Consider the following 18,667-nt stretch of genomic DNA (forward strand, 5'->3'; position numbering starts at 1 on the left):
TCATTGACCCGATTTGGTTTTCTTGACTTATGTATTTTTAATAGGTTCTAGAAGTTTGGTCGGCTTGAATGATTAGTTTAAAAAAATGGAGTCAAAAGCGAATAACGAGTTTTTGTAGTTTGGTAAAAAATGCCCTTTTCTTCAGAATAGAAACATTAGCATCAGAGATAAGAAAAAATATTTAAATATGAAATTGTAGCATATTTAATTCCCAAGAACTTGGTTTGCAAAAATTTTTCTTACGGCAAAAATTGAGTGGGCTATTGACAATTAAAACTTGTAATATCATGCAAAACCACCTTTACCAACCCTTTCAACGCCACCTCTTTTTGTGACTGAGAATTTTAAAAGGATTTAATATTAATAACCTTATAGACCTTGAAAAAACCTACAAAATTCTTTTTTAGCGAACTTTCTAAAATAAAAAATGGAAAAGTTACGGTTAAAAAATCAATATATTTTTTTGAAAAAAAAAGGGAGAAATCCAATTGTAAGCATAATAATGTAAGTTGGCGGTGTTTTTAGTGTCATTGGTCTTATTTATTTTTCTTTATTTATGTATTATTAATAAATTCTAGAAGTTTTACTGGCTTAGAATGATCAGTTTTTAAAAAACTGAAGTTTAAAGCGAATAACGAATGTTTGAAATTTGGTAAAAAATGCTATTTTCTTCAGAATAGAAAGATTGGAATCAGAGATATGAAAAAATGTTTCAATATGAAATTGTAGCTAATTTAATTACCAAGAACTTGGTTTGATAAAATTTGTTCTACGGCAAAAATTGAGTGAATCGTAAATGAGTATACCATCGAAAACATTGATTTTTTAGATATAAAACTAACAATTTCGATAGCGAATAAATGACAAACTATTAATTTTATCAAAAAAATGTATAGAACATTTTTTGCTTAGAATGAATGTTTTTATTAACTTTTGCGGTCAAAATATAATAAAAAATTTCCACCCCGAGATGGGGTAGCAACCACCCCCATGGTAAAAGTGCCTGTCGGCATCATATAGATTTTGATCCTTGGACTATCCACTACTTATTCTCAAATTTTCAAGCAAATTGATCCATTCAGTAAAAATTGCGAGGTGAAAAGCTTTGGTTCCTGGACTAATAGGTATAGTAGTTACTCAATAGAGTATTTTTTAAGGAAATCTTTCACTTGCCATCTGCCATAATATCTAGTGTAATACACTCATATAATGTCATATTAACTTAACTATTAAACAAAAATTAGGGATTTTAAGTAGAAATGAAAAAGAAGAACATGTTGCATCATTATTACTAATCTATGAAGTTCTCAAGCAAACAATACGGCATATCAATAAATACAAGCTGAATCTACATAATTTAAAAAAAACTATCGATTTTTCAACAACTCGATTAGTCACCTTCCAACTATGTAATTTCTACAGAAAAGATTGGAGAGCGTAACAATCTCTAGCCCAATGTGTGTTAAGCAAGTGAATTTTCACTAGCACTTGAAAATCAAAGAGCCTTTCAAACTAATTCATCCGAAAATGAGAGTCAAGACAAAGAAAATGATGGGATAGTATCAATCAAAAGAGTAACTAATCAGGGGGATGAGGAAGCTGCCAATATTATACTAGACTATTTTAAGCAACAAGAACCTTGGGATTTTCTTGATATTTTGAACTGGTGAAGAATTGGTCAGGAGAATAAAAATAGAAGACCTTTAATACAGGCCAAAGTGACTGACTTTTTTTTTAAACTTAAAAATACTGTTTTTTGTGTTATGTGTATTTTATGTACATACCTAATTTCTCACACTTATGTAAGTTAATTTGCACCTTTAATTTATTTTTTCTGTGGTAGGTACAAATGTATGTCTGTACATCAGTATTATATAGAAGAAGTACATATTCGGATTTTCTGTGCTTTTCAATTATCTGTGCCATGTCTGGTCCCATGGAGCACTGAGAATCGGGGTTCTACTCTATAACAATTTTTATTGTTAAGTCTTAAAAAATATTAATCTTTAATCTTTGTAAATTAATTGTAATTAAGTTATTTCAAACAATTATTGTCATTGTATATTCCTATCTTTAGTACTATTTCATTATCAGTCTTTTTGCCTCTTAGTAACAATCAAAAACCTTTATTTATGTGATGCTACAGTCTAAGATCCTTTATATTTGTATGAAACTGCAGTCTACATATTGTAATTACTTATAGAGATTATAACAATGTATTGGCTTCAACTTAATTTAACCCTTTCCACTCCACCATATTTTGTTCCACCAGCTACACTGTCGAGTGACACTTGACATAGTGTAATACTTCTTTTTGCAGACAATTTTAAAATAGAAGGAATTTTTTTTACTAAAATTTTTGAGTGACTATTGAAAGAAACATTCTAAAATCACAAGATACTTTAATTCAATTAAATTTAATATGGTTATTGTCGAGAGATGGATTTATTTTGGCGTAGGTATCGATGTTAAGGCACATATACACTATGTTCACAAACCTCTTGCACTCTGTCTTCCCTATAAGTTAGAAAGTTATAAATTAAAAAATGCAATTTTAGCCTGGAGTTAATGGAATAGAAACTAAAAATGGCTTGGAGTGGAAAGAGTTAACTTTAATATAAAATAATGTAGGTAGAATATATTTCTTTTAAACTTTTGTGTATTTCAGGAGTTAGAAAAATTATGGTAACAGGGACATCAGTAAAAGCCAGCAAGGAAGCCTTAAGGTTAACTAGAATATATCCAGATACTCTATACTCTACAGCAGGTATTTCTATTTGATAGTTTATTAAATTTATATCTTTTTTTTTGTCAGTAGTAGAATGTATTTTGAGTTAAATAAATTACATAAATTCTTCTTTTTGTGTCAATTAATTTAATTCAAAATAATTTTTCTTGGACAATAATAAATAATTAAGTCAATGTTACTATTACTGAATAGAGAATTGAATAACCTTTCAAATGAGCTAGCACACAACCCCTATTCCCTATTTAAAAATAAGGGGAAGTGGAAGGGAGGGGGTTGACAAATGACAGATGTATGTACCGTAAAAATGTGTCCCCCTTAAAACAAAAATCGACCTGTTTCTTTATTTCCTTAAATTCTAATAAATACTGCCAAATATTGAGGTGGACTGTTTTCTTTGGCCCACACTGGATAAGCGTAGCAATAATATTAGATCTGTCTAATGATATTAGTGTCAATTTGAAAAGGTAACACCCTCTATAATTTGGTCCCTATAGAAAATCTAAAAGTGTGCAAAAACATGTCAAATTTATTTGACGTTTTGTAGGCTTCAACTAAATTACACAACCCCCAAGATCTTTAATGGAAAGGGTGTTGTGTTACACCTCATTTTAAAGGTATTTCAACTACCTTTTCAAAAATAGCACATACATTGTAGTTCTTTTCAGAACTTTGGGAAAAATCTTCGAGTTTTCACTTGATTTTTCCAAAAGTACCTACTGAAAAGAAAAATATAATGTGGTATTTTGAAAAGGTAGTTGAACAACCTTTAAAATGAGGTATCACTCAACCCCCCTTTCCATTAAAGATTTTGGTGGTTTTGACCACTCTCACTAGAAGTTGGTTGACGTAATTTAGTTGAAAACGGGTCTTCAAAATATCCCACTCACAAATAAATTTGACGTGTTTTTGCGTAGGTATTTTTAGATTTTCTATAGTAACCAAATTATGCAGGGTGGTACCTTTTCAAATTGACACACTGTTGTTTATAGTTTATATGCTTTTTCTCATGAGCATCTTTCAGTGCGTCACAGTTTTTCGATTTCTTTCTAACACATTAAATTGTATGTGACACAAAAAAACGCACGTCGGTGATTACACTTCATCGGTGACATTTATAACATTTATTCTAGTTGTCAATAAATGGCGCTATATAATTGAAAAAAAAAATATTTACGAATTATATAATATATCAACGAATATAATCTGTACAATTTATAAGACTATACAAATCAAAGAAAATACCATTTTATAAATGCAATAAACAAAATTGATTTGTTTTTATGCCAAATTGCAAATAAAATGTGACAACTGTCAGATTTAACTAAAATGCCATATCACTAAAATGTATATATCACGGACTTACCTTTTTTTCTATTATTTGTGACACACTGAAAAATGCTCATGGAAAGAAGCATATTACTCTAATTATTGATGATTATTTTTGTCCATTAAAAACGATGATTTTAAGGGATACATCCACATGATGCCAAATCGTATACAGATGAATCTTGGGATGAATTAAGGCTAATAGCTAGCAATGCAGAATGTGTAGCTGTAGGAGAATGTGGATTGGACTACAACAGGAATTTCTCAGATCCAGAAGATCAAAAACTAGTATTCAGAAAACATGTATGTATATTATGGTTTTGTTAATATTTTTAAAAGTTTTCAAGTTCAACTACTTTGCATGTCCCTAATATCTCATTCATTATTTTGTTCGAACACATTATAATATGGAGTCAGTTGTGTATGCTCCAATATTTTGCAAGGTTCAATTTATGTTGTCTTCTAATTGTTTACATATTCTAAATTGCTACTTATGTTAATGTGTTTTTTGTTTTTTACTCAGTTTAAATGTATCACAGTGTTTCATTTGATTTAGTTACATATTTCCTTTTTATTTTATCATTCAACCTTTCTAAAGTATATACTGTATACCCCTATTGTGCTCATTGCGGCGGGTGTAATTTCCTCACCAAAATAATCTTTTGCCTGCGTTTATAAGGGTATGCCAATCCCACAGGTATTTTCCTCACCAAAACCAAAATGGTTATTTCAGTTATTTCAGGTAGCTTTTACTAAAAGGCATTCAATTGAATTATTTATCTACTATTAAATTACAGTAGGTACCTATAATTATAATAATTAATTAATTAATTATGGCATAAAATTATATAAAAAATGGCATGTTTAATAGAAAGTGATCGCGGTAAACCTTACTAATTGGTATTTGAAAATTTTATTTTTTATAAAGTGAAAGTTTTAAAAAGTGAAGAAGTGTTCTGGAGGATAAAACAGCTTATAGTGCGAAATTTTTTACTAATGGTGCAACTTTTACAATATCTAGAAGTAGCCGACAACATAATCATGAACCAGATTGTCAGAAGTTAGATCAAAAATTGTTTCTAACTATTGTAAACGTAAAGCAGAAGAGAATTGAAAACCAGCAAAAATTATACGCCAAGCACTTGCAGCTAATTTGTCTGAAACAATTACTACGATTGTTGTCAATTACATAAGAAAAAATATATATTTATCGACGAAAAATGATGCCTGGTCGACTTCCTTCCAATATTGATGTGAGATTCAAGAATTTGTGACGCGGTGTGCTCAAAAAACAACCAAGAGGGAAAATTTTCTCTTTATAAACTGTGTCAAAAGTAGGATAATTGTATTTAGTTGTGAAACAAATATAAGACTTTTAGCCACATTGAATTTTATTATATGGATGGCACATTGCAATTATTCATTATTCATGGGCTAATTAATGGGCATTATATTTCTTTATTATACCTACTGTTTACTGCCAAACAAAAAAACAGAAATTTAAAACAATATTTTTTATTTGTTAAAATCAGAAATTTTTAAAGCTCTCAAAATTGAGTTTAATGTTAGTAAAATTTTTGAAGATTTTGAAAAGGAATGCAATCATTGAAATGTGTCCGAACACTAAAATACATGGTTGTAAATTTCACCTACACTAAGCTTGGTATAGAAATATCTTGGTCTCTTGATTTAATATCAGAATATAAAAATGATTGCAAAATGATTTTGCAAAAATGAATTTGCAAATGATTACAAAAATGTCATGCAAACCAGGAAATGAAATTTAAGATAGATATGTTGATTTGTTGATTATTTAGTTGAAACTTATATATAGTATTTTTACTACAAAAACGTTATTACGTAGGTCAAAATTTTTGACGTAAGAGAACTGTCAAAACATTAGAATGTGACTTTTCATTATTGCCGTGTTTATAATAAACATAGCATTAATGAAAAGTCATATTCTAATGTTTTGACAGTTCTCTTACGTCAAAAATTTTGACCTACGTAATAACGTTTTTGTAGTAAAAATACTATAGACGAAAATGCCATATTCTCCCCATATTTGTGGACAGAGGCAAATTCTTCTGTTATTCGTATTACGAATGCTTGCGAATCTTTTCATTCGCATTTTAATTTATCGTTTTGTAATACGCATCCATCCATATATATTTTCTTTGAAAAAATTAAAGAATTTCAGGTAGTTCGTATGTTAAAATTTAAAGTTTGCATTATTGCAAAACCTATCAAAGATAAACAAGTTAAACTGAAATTGAAAAATGTAGTAAATTTATTAATAAGATATTAGTCTAATCAAATGACTAGAATGGATTTTGTAAAGTGTCTGTCTTATTATACTAAATATTAAATAATAATTTATACGTCTTGCATAATAATATTACCTATATTATAAACTATTATTATAATGTAAGGAAATTAATGTCTTGTATTCGGATGCTTTCATAATAGACATTAAACCTATTCGCGGTGTGCAAGTACTTGGAAGGGAAACGAGAAACGACAGTGCGCGAGTCGCGGAGAAATATTGCAACTATCTTAAATAATTCATATTGTCAATTGAAATTGTCAAATTGACGTATATTTCATACCTTCTGTCATTGAAGCAGAAAAATTATATATTGCTCCACAATATCGATATGATATGCAATTATTATATAAAGGTAAATTTAATTAATTGTATTTTGCTTGCAGTACTGCATTTTAATAACTAATTTTATTTACTACATACAATTATTTACGTTTGCATAACATAACCTGCATCTTATTTTTTCTTCTTATTTTTTTGGACTATGGCCTTGACAATTATCCAGTAACCAGGACTAATATAATTGGCCAATATATTTAAAAGTGCGAATAAAAGTACAGAGCGTAGAAATAGGGGTCGCTTTGCCGAACTTGCACGGTCCCAATATTTTTATTTTATTACCTGAGTGAGTTGGTGAGGAAAATACCTACCGGATTAATAGGAACCTTTAAATTTGGTGAGGAAAATACCTGTCGGATTATATGTTTTTACTCGTTGGTGAGGAATTTACCTCCGCCCGTTCATTGCTAAAATACTGTTTTATTTAATATTCACAGATGTTATTTATGTTTTAGTTTCTTATTTTCTCTTTATTTTTCAGTTTTCCTTTAAAGTCCTCATCATATTTGATTACTCTTTAAAGTCTTTATTTCCTCTTTGTTATTGTAATTCAAGTTTTTTAACTACACTTGAGAGCAAAATAATCGATTCACTTGCTAAATAATTGTACACGTGGAATTTCCTAAACCTGTTGTCCGATTTTGAGTGATTTTTTTAGTATGTTATAATCTTATTATTTAAGTAAATCGATGTAATATTATTGTTGCTATACAGGTAAAGGTCATTTTATACCGGGTGTAACAATCATACTGTGTTTTTCTTTAAAGTTCGGAACACCCTGTGGAGTATTCTAGCATATAAAAAATATTTAAATTAAAATTCAATTGTAGGCTTAGGCTTTATTAACATTTTCTTTTTTGACTCATTTGCTTATGTTGGATAATAAAAAAGTTGGTACGTTTAAGAAAAAAACACACTCTATGATTGTTACACCCGGTATAAAATGACCTTTACCTGTCTAGCAATAATAATATTACATCGATTTTCTTAAATAATAAGGTCGTAACATACTAAAAAAATCACGAATCGGACAACAGGTTTAGGAAATTCTAGACTTCTAACGTGTACAATTCAGCAAGTGAGTCGATTATTTTGCTCTCAAGTGTACATTTAAATACAGGATTTATATTTTTCAGATATTTTGCATTATTATCATTTGGTAACCTTCTTCCTTTTGTTTTATTTCTCTTCATCCTAAGTACTTACCTTATTTATTTTTTCTCATATCTATGTTTATCTTTCACGTAGTGCTTTTTGGTAATATATAATACTATTTTTATTACTCATTCCTTTTCTATTTATAGTGGGATCGTATTTTTATTATTGGTTTTTTGATCTTTTCTGACTGTTATTTATTCTATTTTTTTCTTTCCCTACGTTTTTATTAATTTTCATTATATAAGCCTTTTATTGAGCTAGATTTTATTTTATATTTATAGTTAAAAACTTACAAAATCATTATCTATGTGTATTTCTTTTATCAAAATTAATTATACTTTCATTGTAATTAATATTTTATGATATCCATTAAGTATGAGTATAAATTACCTATTTATCATAGAAACATAGCATGACTCATGATATTTCATCAATATTTACTAATGAGATCACATTGCAAACATAATACCTTCACAAATATACATAATACCTTCATAAATATTAAATTTAATAATTAAAATCTACTTTATATTAAATTAATTAATTTTCTATTTTTACGATCTATTTAATATAAAAGTATAGTTTGAGTATTAAGCACAGGGAACAACCAATCATTATAAGAAGGAAAACTGTCGCAAAAAGATGGTTCATGGTCATAAATTGTACCATATTTATTATTAATGAAAATATATTGAGTTGGCCTAACACTTGCCTATATACAAAAGTGCACCTAGAAAAAGTTACAAAATAAAACATAATTTTTAACCCCCCCCCCTCCCCAACGTTTTTGTAGGTTAATATGGGATAAAAACGTGACGTCAGTAGAATGGAAGACCTATATTATAGTTTATCCACCAATAATTTTCCAACATAATCAGCACTCATATTGATGTCAAAGAGACCGGCTTTCGAATCAAGATTGTCAGATATATTTCCTAAAATTCCCAAGTTTATATATTCTGAAAATGTTTTCTCTATTTTAGTATTCAATTGTTAGTCAATGACACTGTTAGAAAGATAATATGAAACTATTCTTAAAAAATATATAAATTAATTAACTAGGTACTTAAAATTTCAATGGGCCTTCACTAATAAATTGAAGCAACTTTGTATATATTACACTTAAAGGAAATTTTGGAGTATCGGCAACACTGTAGTCTGGGCAGAATTAAGTAGCGGGTTTTAAATTGACGTTGCCATATTGATGATTTTAACACGATATTAAGAATTTTGTTTTAATGTTAAAACAAGTTTAAACATTTAAAGTATCAAATTTTAAGTAATAAAAAAACAAATTGTGATCCAAGGGGCACATCCAGTACATCAGCGTTTCCCAAACTTATTTTTCTGTGGCCCGGTTATTTTTGTGCTTATCCTTCGTGACCCACTAATTTTTTTTCATACCCTGGTGTCTGTGTGTGTGTACAAGAAAACATATAGTTTTAGATATTTTAATAAAGAATCATTAGCTCAAACTAAATTAACTAAAAATTAGCTAAAGTTTATTAATGAGAAGTATGCAGTTGTTTCTGGTTAACTAAAAACTTCGCGTTTGGAGGAAAAGATGTTAATTTTATTCTCAGGTCCGGTTCGACTTCCAAACGGTCACTATATCTATTTTTGAGGAAAGCTAGTGTTGAAAACTCTGCCTCACACTTATAAGTTGCAACAAAAGGAATTAGAAACTTTATCGCTTTTTTGGCTGAAATTGGGTACTTACTCCTGGCGGCAAGACTGCCAAAGATCTATTGCTGTTATTTTGTCAAATATGTCTTTGAGTGCCAATATCTGAATCCGCAAGTCCTGTCTCGGATTCTACGTTTATTGTAAATGGATTCCTTATCCATGCTTTGTTGCTGTGGATGAGGGAAAATATTCCTTCAGGTTTGCCTCCAGTCCTAGCAGATGTTCCTTGAAAGCTTCTGAAATTTAATGCAGCAATAAATTAAGGTGAGGTTTTTTGTAGTTTTGTCAGTCAGTTCTTAAAAAGCAAGATGTGAAACGGAGAGGTGAGGCGACCCGGCATTTTGCTTTCGTGGCCCGGTACCGGGTCGCGACCCACTATTTGGGAAACGCTGCAGTACATCATTGTGGGCACATCCAGTACTTCTAGTTCGTTTCAATTCAACAACAAAAGAACACTATTAGTTAGTTCTTCCCTCTCTGCTTAACGTTAAATTGGCATCGTATTTCATGAACGCGGCAACACCGCGTTCATAATTGTATACACCTGCGTGTCACCAAACAAAATTCTTTCTGATTCGTTTATTTGAACAGTGGCGGAGTCACTGGAGAGTTATATATATATTTTTGCTACCAAATAATTAATCGAATTAAAAAACAAAGATTTGCATGTTCAATATGAACGCGTTGTTTCAAAAATGAATATACTTGAATGACTGATAATGCAATTGTTTCGAGAATTCATGAATTAACAAAAATCGGGTATAAGACGATATAATATAGGTACAATTATTGTTTAATTAGGTACTGTTACATAATCATTCCTTAAACGGAAGCGAAGAAATAAAAAATTGGGTAGGAGGATTGACACTGTTGCAAAGGACGTTTATCAATAAACAGTTTATATCTTATTAGTTTATTACAAAGAAAATAGATAGTCCATATTGTGAGGACGCTCTAGTCTGAAAAAAATTATGATTCGCTTTCTTTGCAGATTCCTATTCAAAAATATCCCCCTTAAACAAATCTGAAGAGTGAAGAGCTATTTTTTTTGTCAAAAATTGTTGAAACAATTTTTTTAAACAAATTCAAAACATCCCTTTTTTGCACCAAAATATATATTTTTAGGTTTTTTGGATCATTCTTGACATGAAAGGTATCTTGTAATTTTTCTCAAAAGTTGATAGTCTTCGAGTTATAGGCGATTTAATATATGAAAAATGCGAAAATACGCATTTTCGAGGCTTAAAAACTCATATTTAAATTGTTATTTTTAAGGTTTCCAAGAGCTTAAATTGAAGCCTAAGCATTCATCTTTAGGATTCTGAAGAGTAATCGGGTCTAACTTCAATTTATACCCTTGTTTTTTAATTGTTAATTATGCGCGTCCATCTGATTTTTATGCCGTAGGCTATTTCAAAATCTCCTATTTTGCCCCGAAAAATATTTTTTTATGTTTTTTGGGCAATTATAAACAAAAATGGTTTTATCATTTTTCTAAGAAGATAATAGTTTTCGAGTTATAAGCGATTTAAAATCTGAAAAATGCGAAAATACGCTATACGTATTTTCACATTTTGCATATTTAACTCGAAAACTATTACCCTCTCAGAAAAATGACAAGAAACCGTTTTTGTTTAGAATGAGCGAGAAAATCTAAAAAAAATGTTTTTCGGAGCAAAAGAAGATTTTTCTGAAATAGTATATAGTCCTGTCGCCAGGGGGGGTACAACGGCCTCGTTAATTCAGATGGACTTACTCAAGTTTTTTTTATGTATTTTGACCCGTAGAACACGAATTTTTTGGGTAACAGTTGATCCGGATGTCGATAAGATTGTTATAGACCAAGAACTTGAGGAATCAAATAACAGCGATTTTTGGCAAAACAAAACACTATTTTGTATTTTTTGGGCCATTTTAAGTAAAAAATATTTCTACAAGTTTTTTCGTAGGATGCACAGTTTTCGAGATAAACGCGGTTGAACTTTAAAAAAATCAAAAAATTGCAATTTTTGAACCCGAATAACTTTTGATTAAAAAATAAAATAGCAAGTCTGCTTACCGCATTTAAAAGTTTAAGTCAAATTATATCGGTTTTGATTATTTCCATTGGTAAAAATTTATTTTTTTATTGTTTAACAAAGCTATAAACACGTAGGGTTTCCCGTGCTTTTACATGTGTTTTAACGCATGTAACGTAGAAATAGTCTTGATTGCACTAGTACCTATTCTACCTACTCGTTCGATTTTAAATGAGAAATCATAGAAACATCACTCACGCACTAGTTGTTTGTAGCTTTGTTTAACAATAACACAATAAATTTTTAGCAATGCAAATAATCAAAACCGACATAATTTGACTTGAACTTTCAAAGGCGCTAAGCAGAATTGCTATTTTATTTTTTAATCAAAAGTTATTCGGGTTTAAAAATTGCAGTTTTTCGATTTTTTGAAAGTTCAACCGCGTTTATCTCGAAAACTGTGCATCCTACTAAAAAACTTGTAGAAATATTTTTTGCTTAAAATGACCCAAAAAATACAAAATATTGTTTTGTTTTGCCAAAAATCGCTGTTATTTGATTCCTCAAGTTCTTGGTCTATAACAATCTTATCGACATCCGGATCAACTGTTACCCAAAAAATTCGTGTTCTACGGGTCAAAATACATAAAAAAAACTTGGGTAAGTCCATCTGAATTAACGAGGCCGTTGTACCCCCCCTGGCGACAGGACTAATACATACGGCATAAAAATAGGATGGACTTGTGTAATTAACAATTAAAGAATTACAGACTAAATGGAAGTTAGACCCGATTACTCTTCAGAATCCTAAAGATGAATGCTTAAGCTTCGATTTAAGCTCATGGAAACCTCAAAAATAATAATTTAAATATGAGTTTTTAAGTCCCAAAAATGCGTATTTTTGCATTTTTCATATTTTAAATCGCTTATAACTCGAAAACTATTAATTTCTCAGAAAAATGACACGAAACCTTTTTTGTTTAGAATGAACCAGAAAATTTAAAAAATGTTTTTCAGAGCAAAATATAAGATTTTTGAAATAGTATGCGGCGTAAAAATCGGATGGACCCGTATAATTAACAATTAAAGAATAACGGTCTAAATGGAAGTTAGACCCGATTACCCTTCAGAATTGTGAAAATGAATGCCTAAGCTTCAATTTACGCACTTTGGAACCTAAAGTTAATAATTTAAATATGAGTTTTTAAGTCTCGAAAATGTGTATGTTCGCCTTTTTCATATTTTAAATCGCTTATAATTCAAAACTATTAACTTCTCAGAAAAATGACAAGATACCTTGTTTGTTTAGAATCACCCAAAAAAAAAAAACAAAAAAATGTTTTCAGGGGCAACATAGGAGATTGTTGAAATAGAGCGCCACCGCACCGGCGTAAAAATCGGATGGACGCGCATTATTAGCAATTAAAAAACAAAGGTCTAAATTGAAGTTAGACCAGACTACTCTTCAGAATCTTGAAAATGAATGTTAAAACTTTAATTTAAGCACTTGGCAACCTTAAAAATAATAATTTAAATATGAGTTTTTAACCTTATAAAACAGCGATTTTCGCATTTTTCCGATTTTAAATCGCCTATAACTCAAAAACTATCAACTTTTGAGAAAAATGACAAAATAACTTTCTTGTTTAGAATGACCCAAAAAACCTAAAACATATTTTCCGGAACACAAAAGATAATCTTTTGAATTTGTTTAAAAAAATTATTTAATTGATATAAAAAAATATACAGATACAAAAACCGTGTGTGTTTCTTTTTAAAGTTAAAACCGAAATTAAATATGATTTTTCTCGAAATATGCGCTTGGTGAACTGACCGACCTTTTTTCTTCATTTCCACGCCAATGGTCGGCACTGTCATCAAAGAGACTAAAGAGCCCACAGTTGGCAAATTCCTGATGGAAACACTATACAACTTTTTGTCTGTTTTAGTATTTGTTAGTATGTGTGTATACACACACATCAGAAAAGTCTAGGGATATTTTTATAAAATAATAAAATTCATAAAAACAAATACACTTTATCATTTAATTTCAATTGAGTTTATACAGTGGATCATCCTGTAGATTTTTCTGACTAAAACATAACGACAAACGTTATAACGAATATTTGACAAATCTTTTTACTGGAGATGAACAAACTATAGGTTCATTGCAGTAAATATTCTGCTAGTTTCGATTTTGTTCGTGCTATAAAGTTCTTGTTTACTTACTGCATTGAAAATATTGTTGTTTTATCATGGAACGACGTCATTTAACTTTGGATGAGATAGAGTTGTATACCTTCTTCAATGTGACATGCGGCAAACTAATGTATAGACTAAGAGCCGCTATAGGTGAAATTTCTTAATCATTTTAGGCACGATGGGACCCTATAACTTAAATAGTAGAACCTAAAAGAAAACGTTTGAACACTGTGCCGTCACTTTTCAGTGGCACATGCGTCGACAGTGGCGCATCAAACTTTCCACTTATGGACGGGATAAATAAATTAAAAGTTACCCTCCCTTACTAACAGAATTATTTTTTTTAAGTTCTATGTGATTAACACATAAGATTCAGAGTAATTTTAACCCACCACCCCCTTTCTCCTGCCCCCACCGTCAAAAACTTCATTTTTCGTTTTTATTTTTTTTTTTGGTGGGATGCAATCAATTTTACAATTTCAAAAAATTCACACGCATAGCTGAGGCTTTTATAAAACATGCCTATTTTTTATAGACACATAGGTAAAGTGTACATAACCTCAAAAAATTAAAAGAAATTTTTTTTTTTCAAAAAAGCGTATAACTTTTTTTGAGGAATAGCTGCAGGTCTAATTTTTTCTTAATCTTATGTGTTTTATGAAACACTATATTTTTAATTTTTTTCAGATTTTTCCGTAAGGCTCCCCACCTTCAAAAATCCGAAAAACTGTTTTTTGGGGGGTTTTGGGGGATTTTTCCTATTTTATAGACTTCATAATATATCAAATCGATTTTGTTTTTATAGGTTATATGTAACTTGAAGTAACTGAGTCCTTTAGAATATTTAAAAATTAGAAAAACACGTTCAGACGCCCCAAAACCCCCTTAAAAAACAGTTTCTTGGATTTTTAAAGGTGACCAGCGTTACAGAAAAATCTGAAAAAAATCAGAGATATAGTGTTTGATAAAATACACAAGACTAAGAAAAAATTAGATCTGCAGCTATCCCCAAAAAAAAACTTATATACTTTTTTCCAAAAAAAAATTTTTTAAATTTTTTTGGGTACACTCAACCTACAGATGTATAAAAAATAGACGTGTTTTATAAAAGCCTCAACTACGCGTGTGAATTTTTTGAAATTTTAAAATTGATTGCATCCCACCAAAAAAAATAAAATCGAAAAATAAAGTTTTTGATGGTGGGGGCAGGGAGAAGGGGGTGGTGGGTTAAAACTACGATGAATCTTATGTCTTAATCATATAGAACTTAAAAAAATTAAATTCTGGTAATGAGGGAGGGTATTTTTTAATTTATGTATACCGTCCATAAGTGGAAAGTTTGATGCGCCACTGTAGACGCATGTGCCACTGAAAAGTGACGACACAGTGCTCAAATGTTTTCTTTTAGGTTCTACTATTTAAGTTATAGGGTCCGATCGTGCCTAAAATGATTAAGAAATTTCACCTATAGCGGCTCTTAGTCTAGTAGTTGAGCGCATGGGAATCTCCCAAAGTGTTACAAGTCAATTGTGACAGCATTTTTGTAACACTGGTAAGTCCAGCCTAACATCATCAAGGACGTAAGCGCGCTACAACTGCAGCTCAAGACCGATTTTTAGTGTTAACAGCTAGAAGACAACCACACCTGAATTAGTTAGCGACTTGCAGAGGGCCCACCAAGTAACTATAGGCTGTGATACTATAGAAAATCGTCTCCATGGAGCCAATCTCCACAATTTAAAGCCGTTGAGATGTCCACCAGAGGCAATCAGGCTACAAGATTAGAGTGGTGACAAGAATATCAAAACTGGGATGCAAATGATTGGGTCAGATCCATCCAGATTCTCGTCAAGTAAGAGTGTCTGAAAATGTAGAACGCTTAGAACATGTTCAAGACGTTTACACACATAGAGGAGGAACAGTAATCGTATGGAGTGGAATAATAGTCGGCAGCAGAACGGACCTCGACACCATTGTAAAACCTATGGTTCATCCGTTTGCTGATGCGGTTGGTCAAGACTTCCACCTCATGCATGATAATGCTTGTTCACATGTCGCACATCCAATGACATACTGGCTTACCAACGAAGGTACTGATGTGGTGCCTTAGCCAGCCAGTTCCCCGACCTGAATCCCATCGAGAATGTACGGGACATGCTTCAACCAAGAATTACTCCACATATGGGTACCATATACACGCCGTTTCCTTGGCATTTAATTTTTAGTGAAATCAAATAAATAAAAATTTATTTGACTAAATATATACGGAATTTTATATATGTTGTTTTTTTCAGATTGAATTAGCTATCGAAATAAACAAACCTGTATTTGTTCACGAACGAGATGCTCACGATGACTTATTGAAAGTTTTAGACGAATTTAGCGCCAAACTACCTCCAGTTGTGATACATTGCTTTACCGGTACTTTAGAGCAAGCCCTAGCGTATCTAGATAAAGGGTTTTACATAGGATTAACAGGTGAGTGTTATCTTCTTCTTCTTTAGGTGCTAGGTCATCTTTACAATTTACTGAAACCTCTTTCCATCGGCTGCTGCGCGAAATAATTCTACCTTGGAAGCACACCATTGTGTAATATTACGCAGCGATGAAAGTTTCTTTTGACCAATCTATCTCTTGTATCGAAGCAAATAAAATAAATTGCTGTAGTAGAACACCATAAATATACTTTGCAAAACACAAACTGTCATTGTCCACTGAAAGTTTCGAACTTGTTTATAGAAATCACTAATCAGTTCATATCTGTCAAATAAAAATTGTTTTTGTTCTAGGCTACCTATGTAAAGACAAATCAGATGTTGGGGTACGAAAGCTCTTAGAATCCGGTTCTTTGCCTTTAGATCGACTAGTAGTTGAAACAGATTCACCTTTTATGTATCCTAATACACGTGCTTCGAAATTGCCAGATCATGTTAAAGACAGCTTAACGGAGAGGTGAGAGTTTTTTTTTTAATTAATCACTATCTTAATTTTTTGCTATTTTTAATCAGACAAATTATTTACCAATCGAATAAAAATGCTTCTTATGCTCGTTTTACTATAGAAACTGTATAAACCAATTATTGGTCTTATAAAGGAACGTATCCATTATATTGGTGCTCCGCGCTCCGTGCGACTGCTCCCATAGATAGGGCATGCGCTCCTCTACGTATAAACCGCCACCGATTGGAGCACCGAGGCGGATCGCGGACTGTTGCACCGAGGGGGAGCGCCAATGTATTCACTATGTGAAGAAGTTGCAGGAGCACGGAGCACCAACATAATGGACGCTTCTACGTTGTGCTAAATAGAATGAAGAGCAGATGGCGAACTCAGAAAAATGACTTACCCCAAGGAAGCGTTCTGGTACCGTCCCTATTTAACTTCTACACGAATGACGACCTTAAATTAACGGATAATTAATAGAAGAAAATACGATTAGGAAAATACAGGGTCACTTGCTTCTCGTCTAGGGGCCCATCAAGATATTTTTAGTAGACAAACCATACTGGACCACGGATAAAGTGTTATAACATTTAGGATAAACAAAGAATGCAAATCTAAACTACAGGAGTATGAAAAATTCCACACCCGCGTACAAATCTTATAGAACCGTGCATGTGTCTGACAAGAAATTTATGATGATGTTATATATTTGTTGCGAGCCTGTAGCCAGCAGAGATTGGATATTGAATGGTGGATACATATTAAAGGCTATAGCGGGATAAGATGGTCAAAAATTCCCCCGCACCGATCAGCCCCACTACTTATGTTTTCGATAAAGGATATAAAATTATACCCTCTTGCAAATTTTTAGCTTCCCAGATGTCCTAGAACAGGGGTTCCCAAACTTTTTTGTACCACGCCCCCTTTTGTTGAAATGAAAGTTTCTCGCGCCCCCCCCCCTTACAATAAATTGTATGCTCCTAAATAGGAACAAAACAAAAACAAATAAGTATTAGCTTGAAAACAAAACATTTATTTATTCTGCCATAAGATACAACAATATCAGTTTCCATAAAATACAAAAATTATTAATAAAAGAAAAATAGATTATGTTGCTTAGTGAGATGAATGTGCTTGCATTTTATTTACTAGTATTCCTAGGCTGAGTTTTAGTAAGTACACAGCACAAGTCACTAGCAACATCAAGTTTATTCCGATACTTTGTTTTAATTGCCACAAGTGTTGAAAATCGCACAAATAGTTACTTGAAAAAGGCAAATATAAATGAAGAGCTTCCCGTGATACACTAAGATACACTTTGAAATATTTTAACCAAAATGAAGGTTTGGCCATTATAACAAAGTATTTGGCAGAGGAATCGTGCAAAAAATCATTTGGATTTATTTGCAAAGCATCTTCTTGAAGTGATTCATGCAGGAAGTCTATGTTGACATGGAATGGATCAGTTGACATTCTGTAAATAAAATTGTCACAGGTGTTTGGGAAGTATTTCTGGAACTCTTCAATTAGGCTCTCCAAATGGTTTGATATTTGTATTTTCAAACTTGATCCTTCATAAATGTCCTTTCCTCTGCGTGTTTCTTCTGAGATTGGCTCTACTTTAGAGAAATTTGAATAATTTCAGGGGTTTGCTGATATTTTACGCCTCCAAAGTGGAAAGCCTCCATCACAATGAGTAACTACTATATTTGAGTCTCCACCCTGCAGTTTTAGGTTGAGGATGTTCAACGAGTCAAAGATGTCTGACAAATAAGCCAATATGACTTGGTTACAATGTTTTTTGAAGGCCATGTTTAGCTCATTTTGCTTTTGATGTTTCAAGGTGATTACTTCATCTCAAAGGTCAAATAATCTTGCCACCATGTTTCCTTTTGAGAGCCATCGTACTTCTGTATGAAG

General features: G+C 31.5%; 1 protein-coding gene across 2 annotated transcripts in view; it reads left to right on the top strand.

Annotated features, from left to right (window-relative positions):
* The window catches only part of LOC114327929 (3'-5' ssDNA/RNA exonuclease TatD), a 70,337-nt gene that overhangs the window by 3,300 nt on the left and 48,370 nt on the right, over positions 1-18,667 (top strand). For both annotated transcript variants that reach the window (XM_050648083.1, XM_028276644.2), the window contains exons 2-5: positions 2,669-2,767; positions 4,218-4,378; positions 16,099-16,282; positions 16,594-16,756. In XM_050648083.1, coding sequence (XP_050504040.1) covers positions 2,669-2,767; positions 4,218-4,378; positions 16,099-16,282; positions 16,594-16,756 — 607 coding nt within the window. The remainder of the gene's footprint in view (positions 1-2,668; positions 2,768-4,217; positions 4,379-16,098; positions 16,283-16,593; positions 16,757-18,667) is intronic.

This window comes from Diabrotica virgifera, chromosome 4 (genome assembly GCF_917563875.1).
Source record: "Diabrotica virgifera virgifera chromosome 4, PGI_DIABVI_V3a".
Taxonomy (NCBI): domain Eukaryota; kingdom Metazoa; phylum Arthropoda; class Insecta; order Coleoptera; family Chrysomelidae; genus Diabrotica; species Diabrotica virgifera.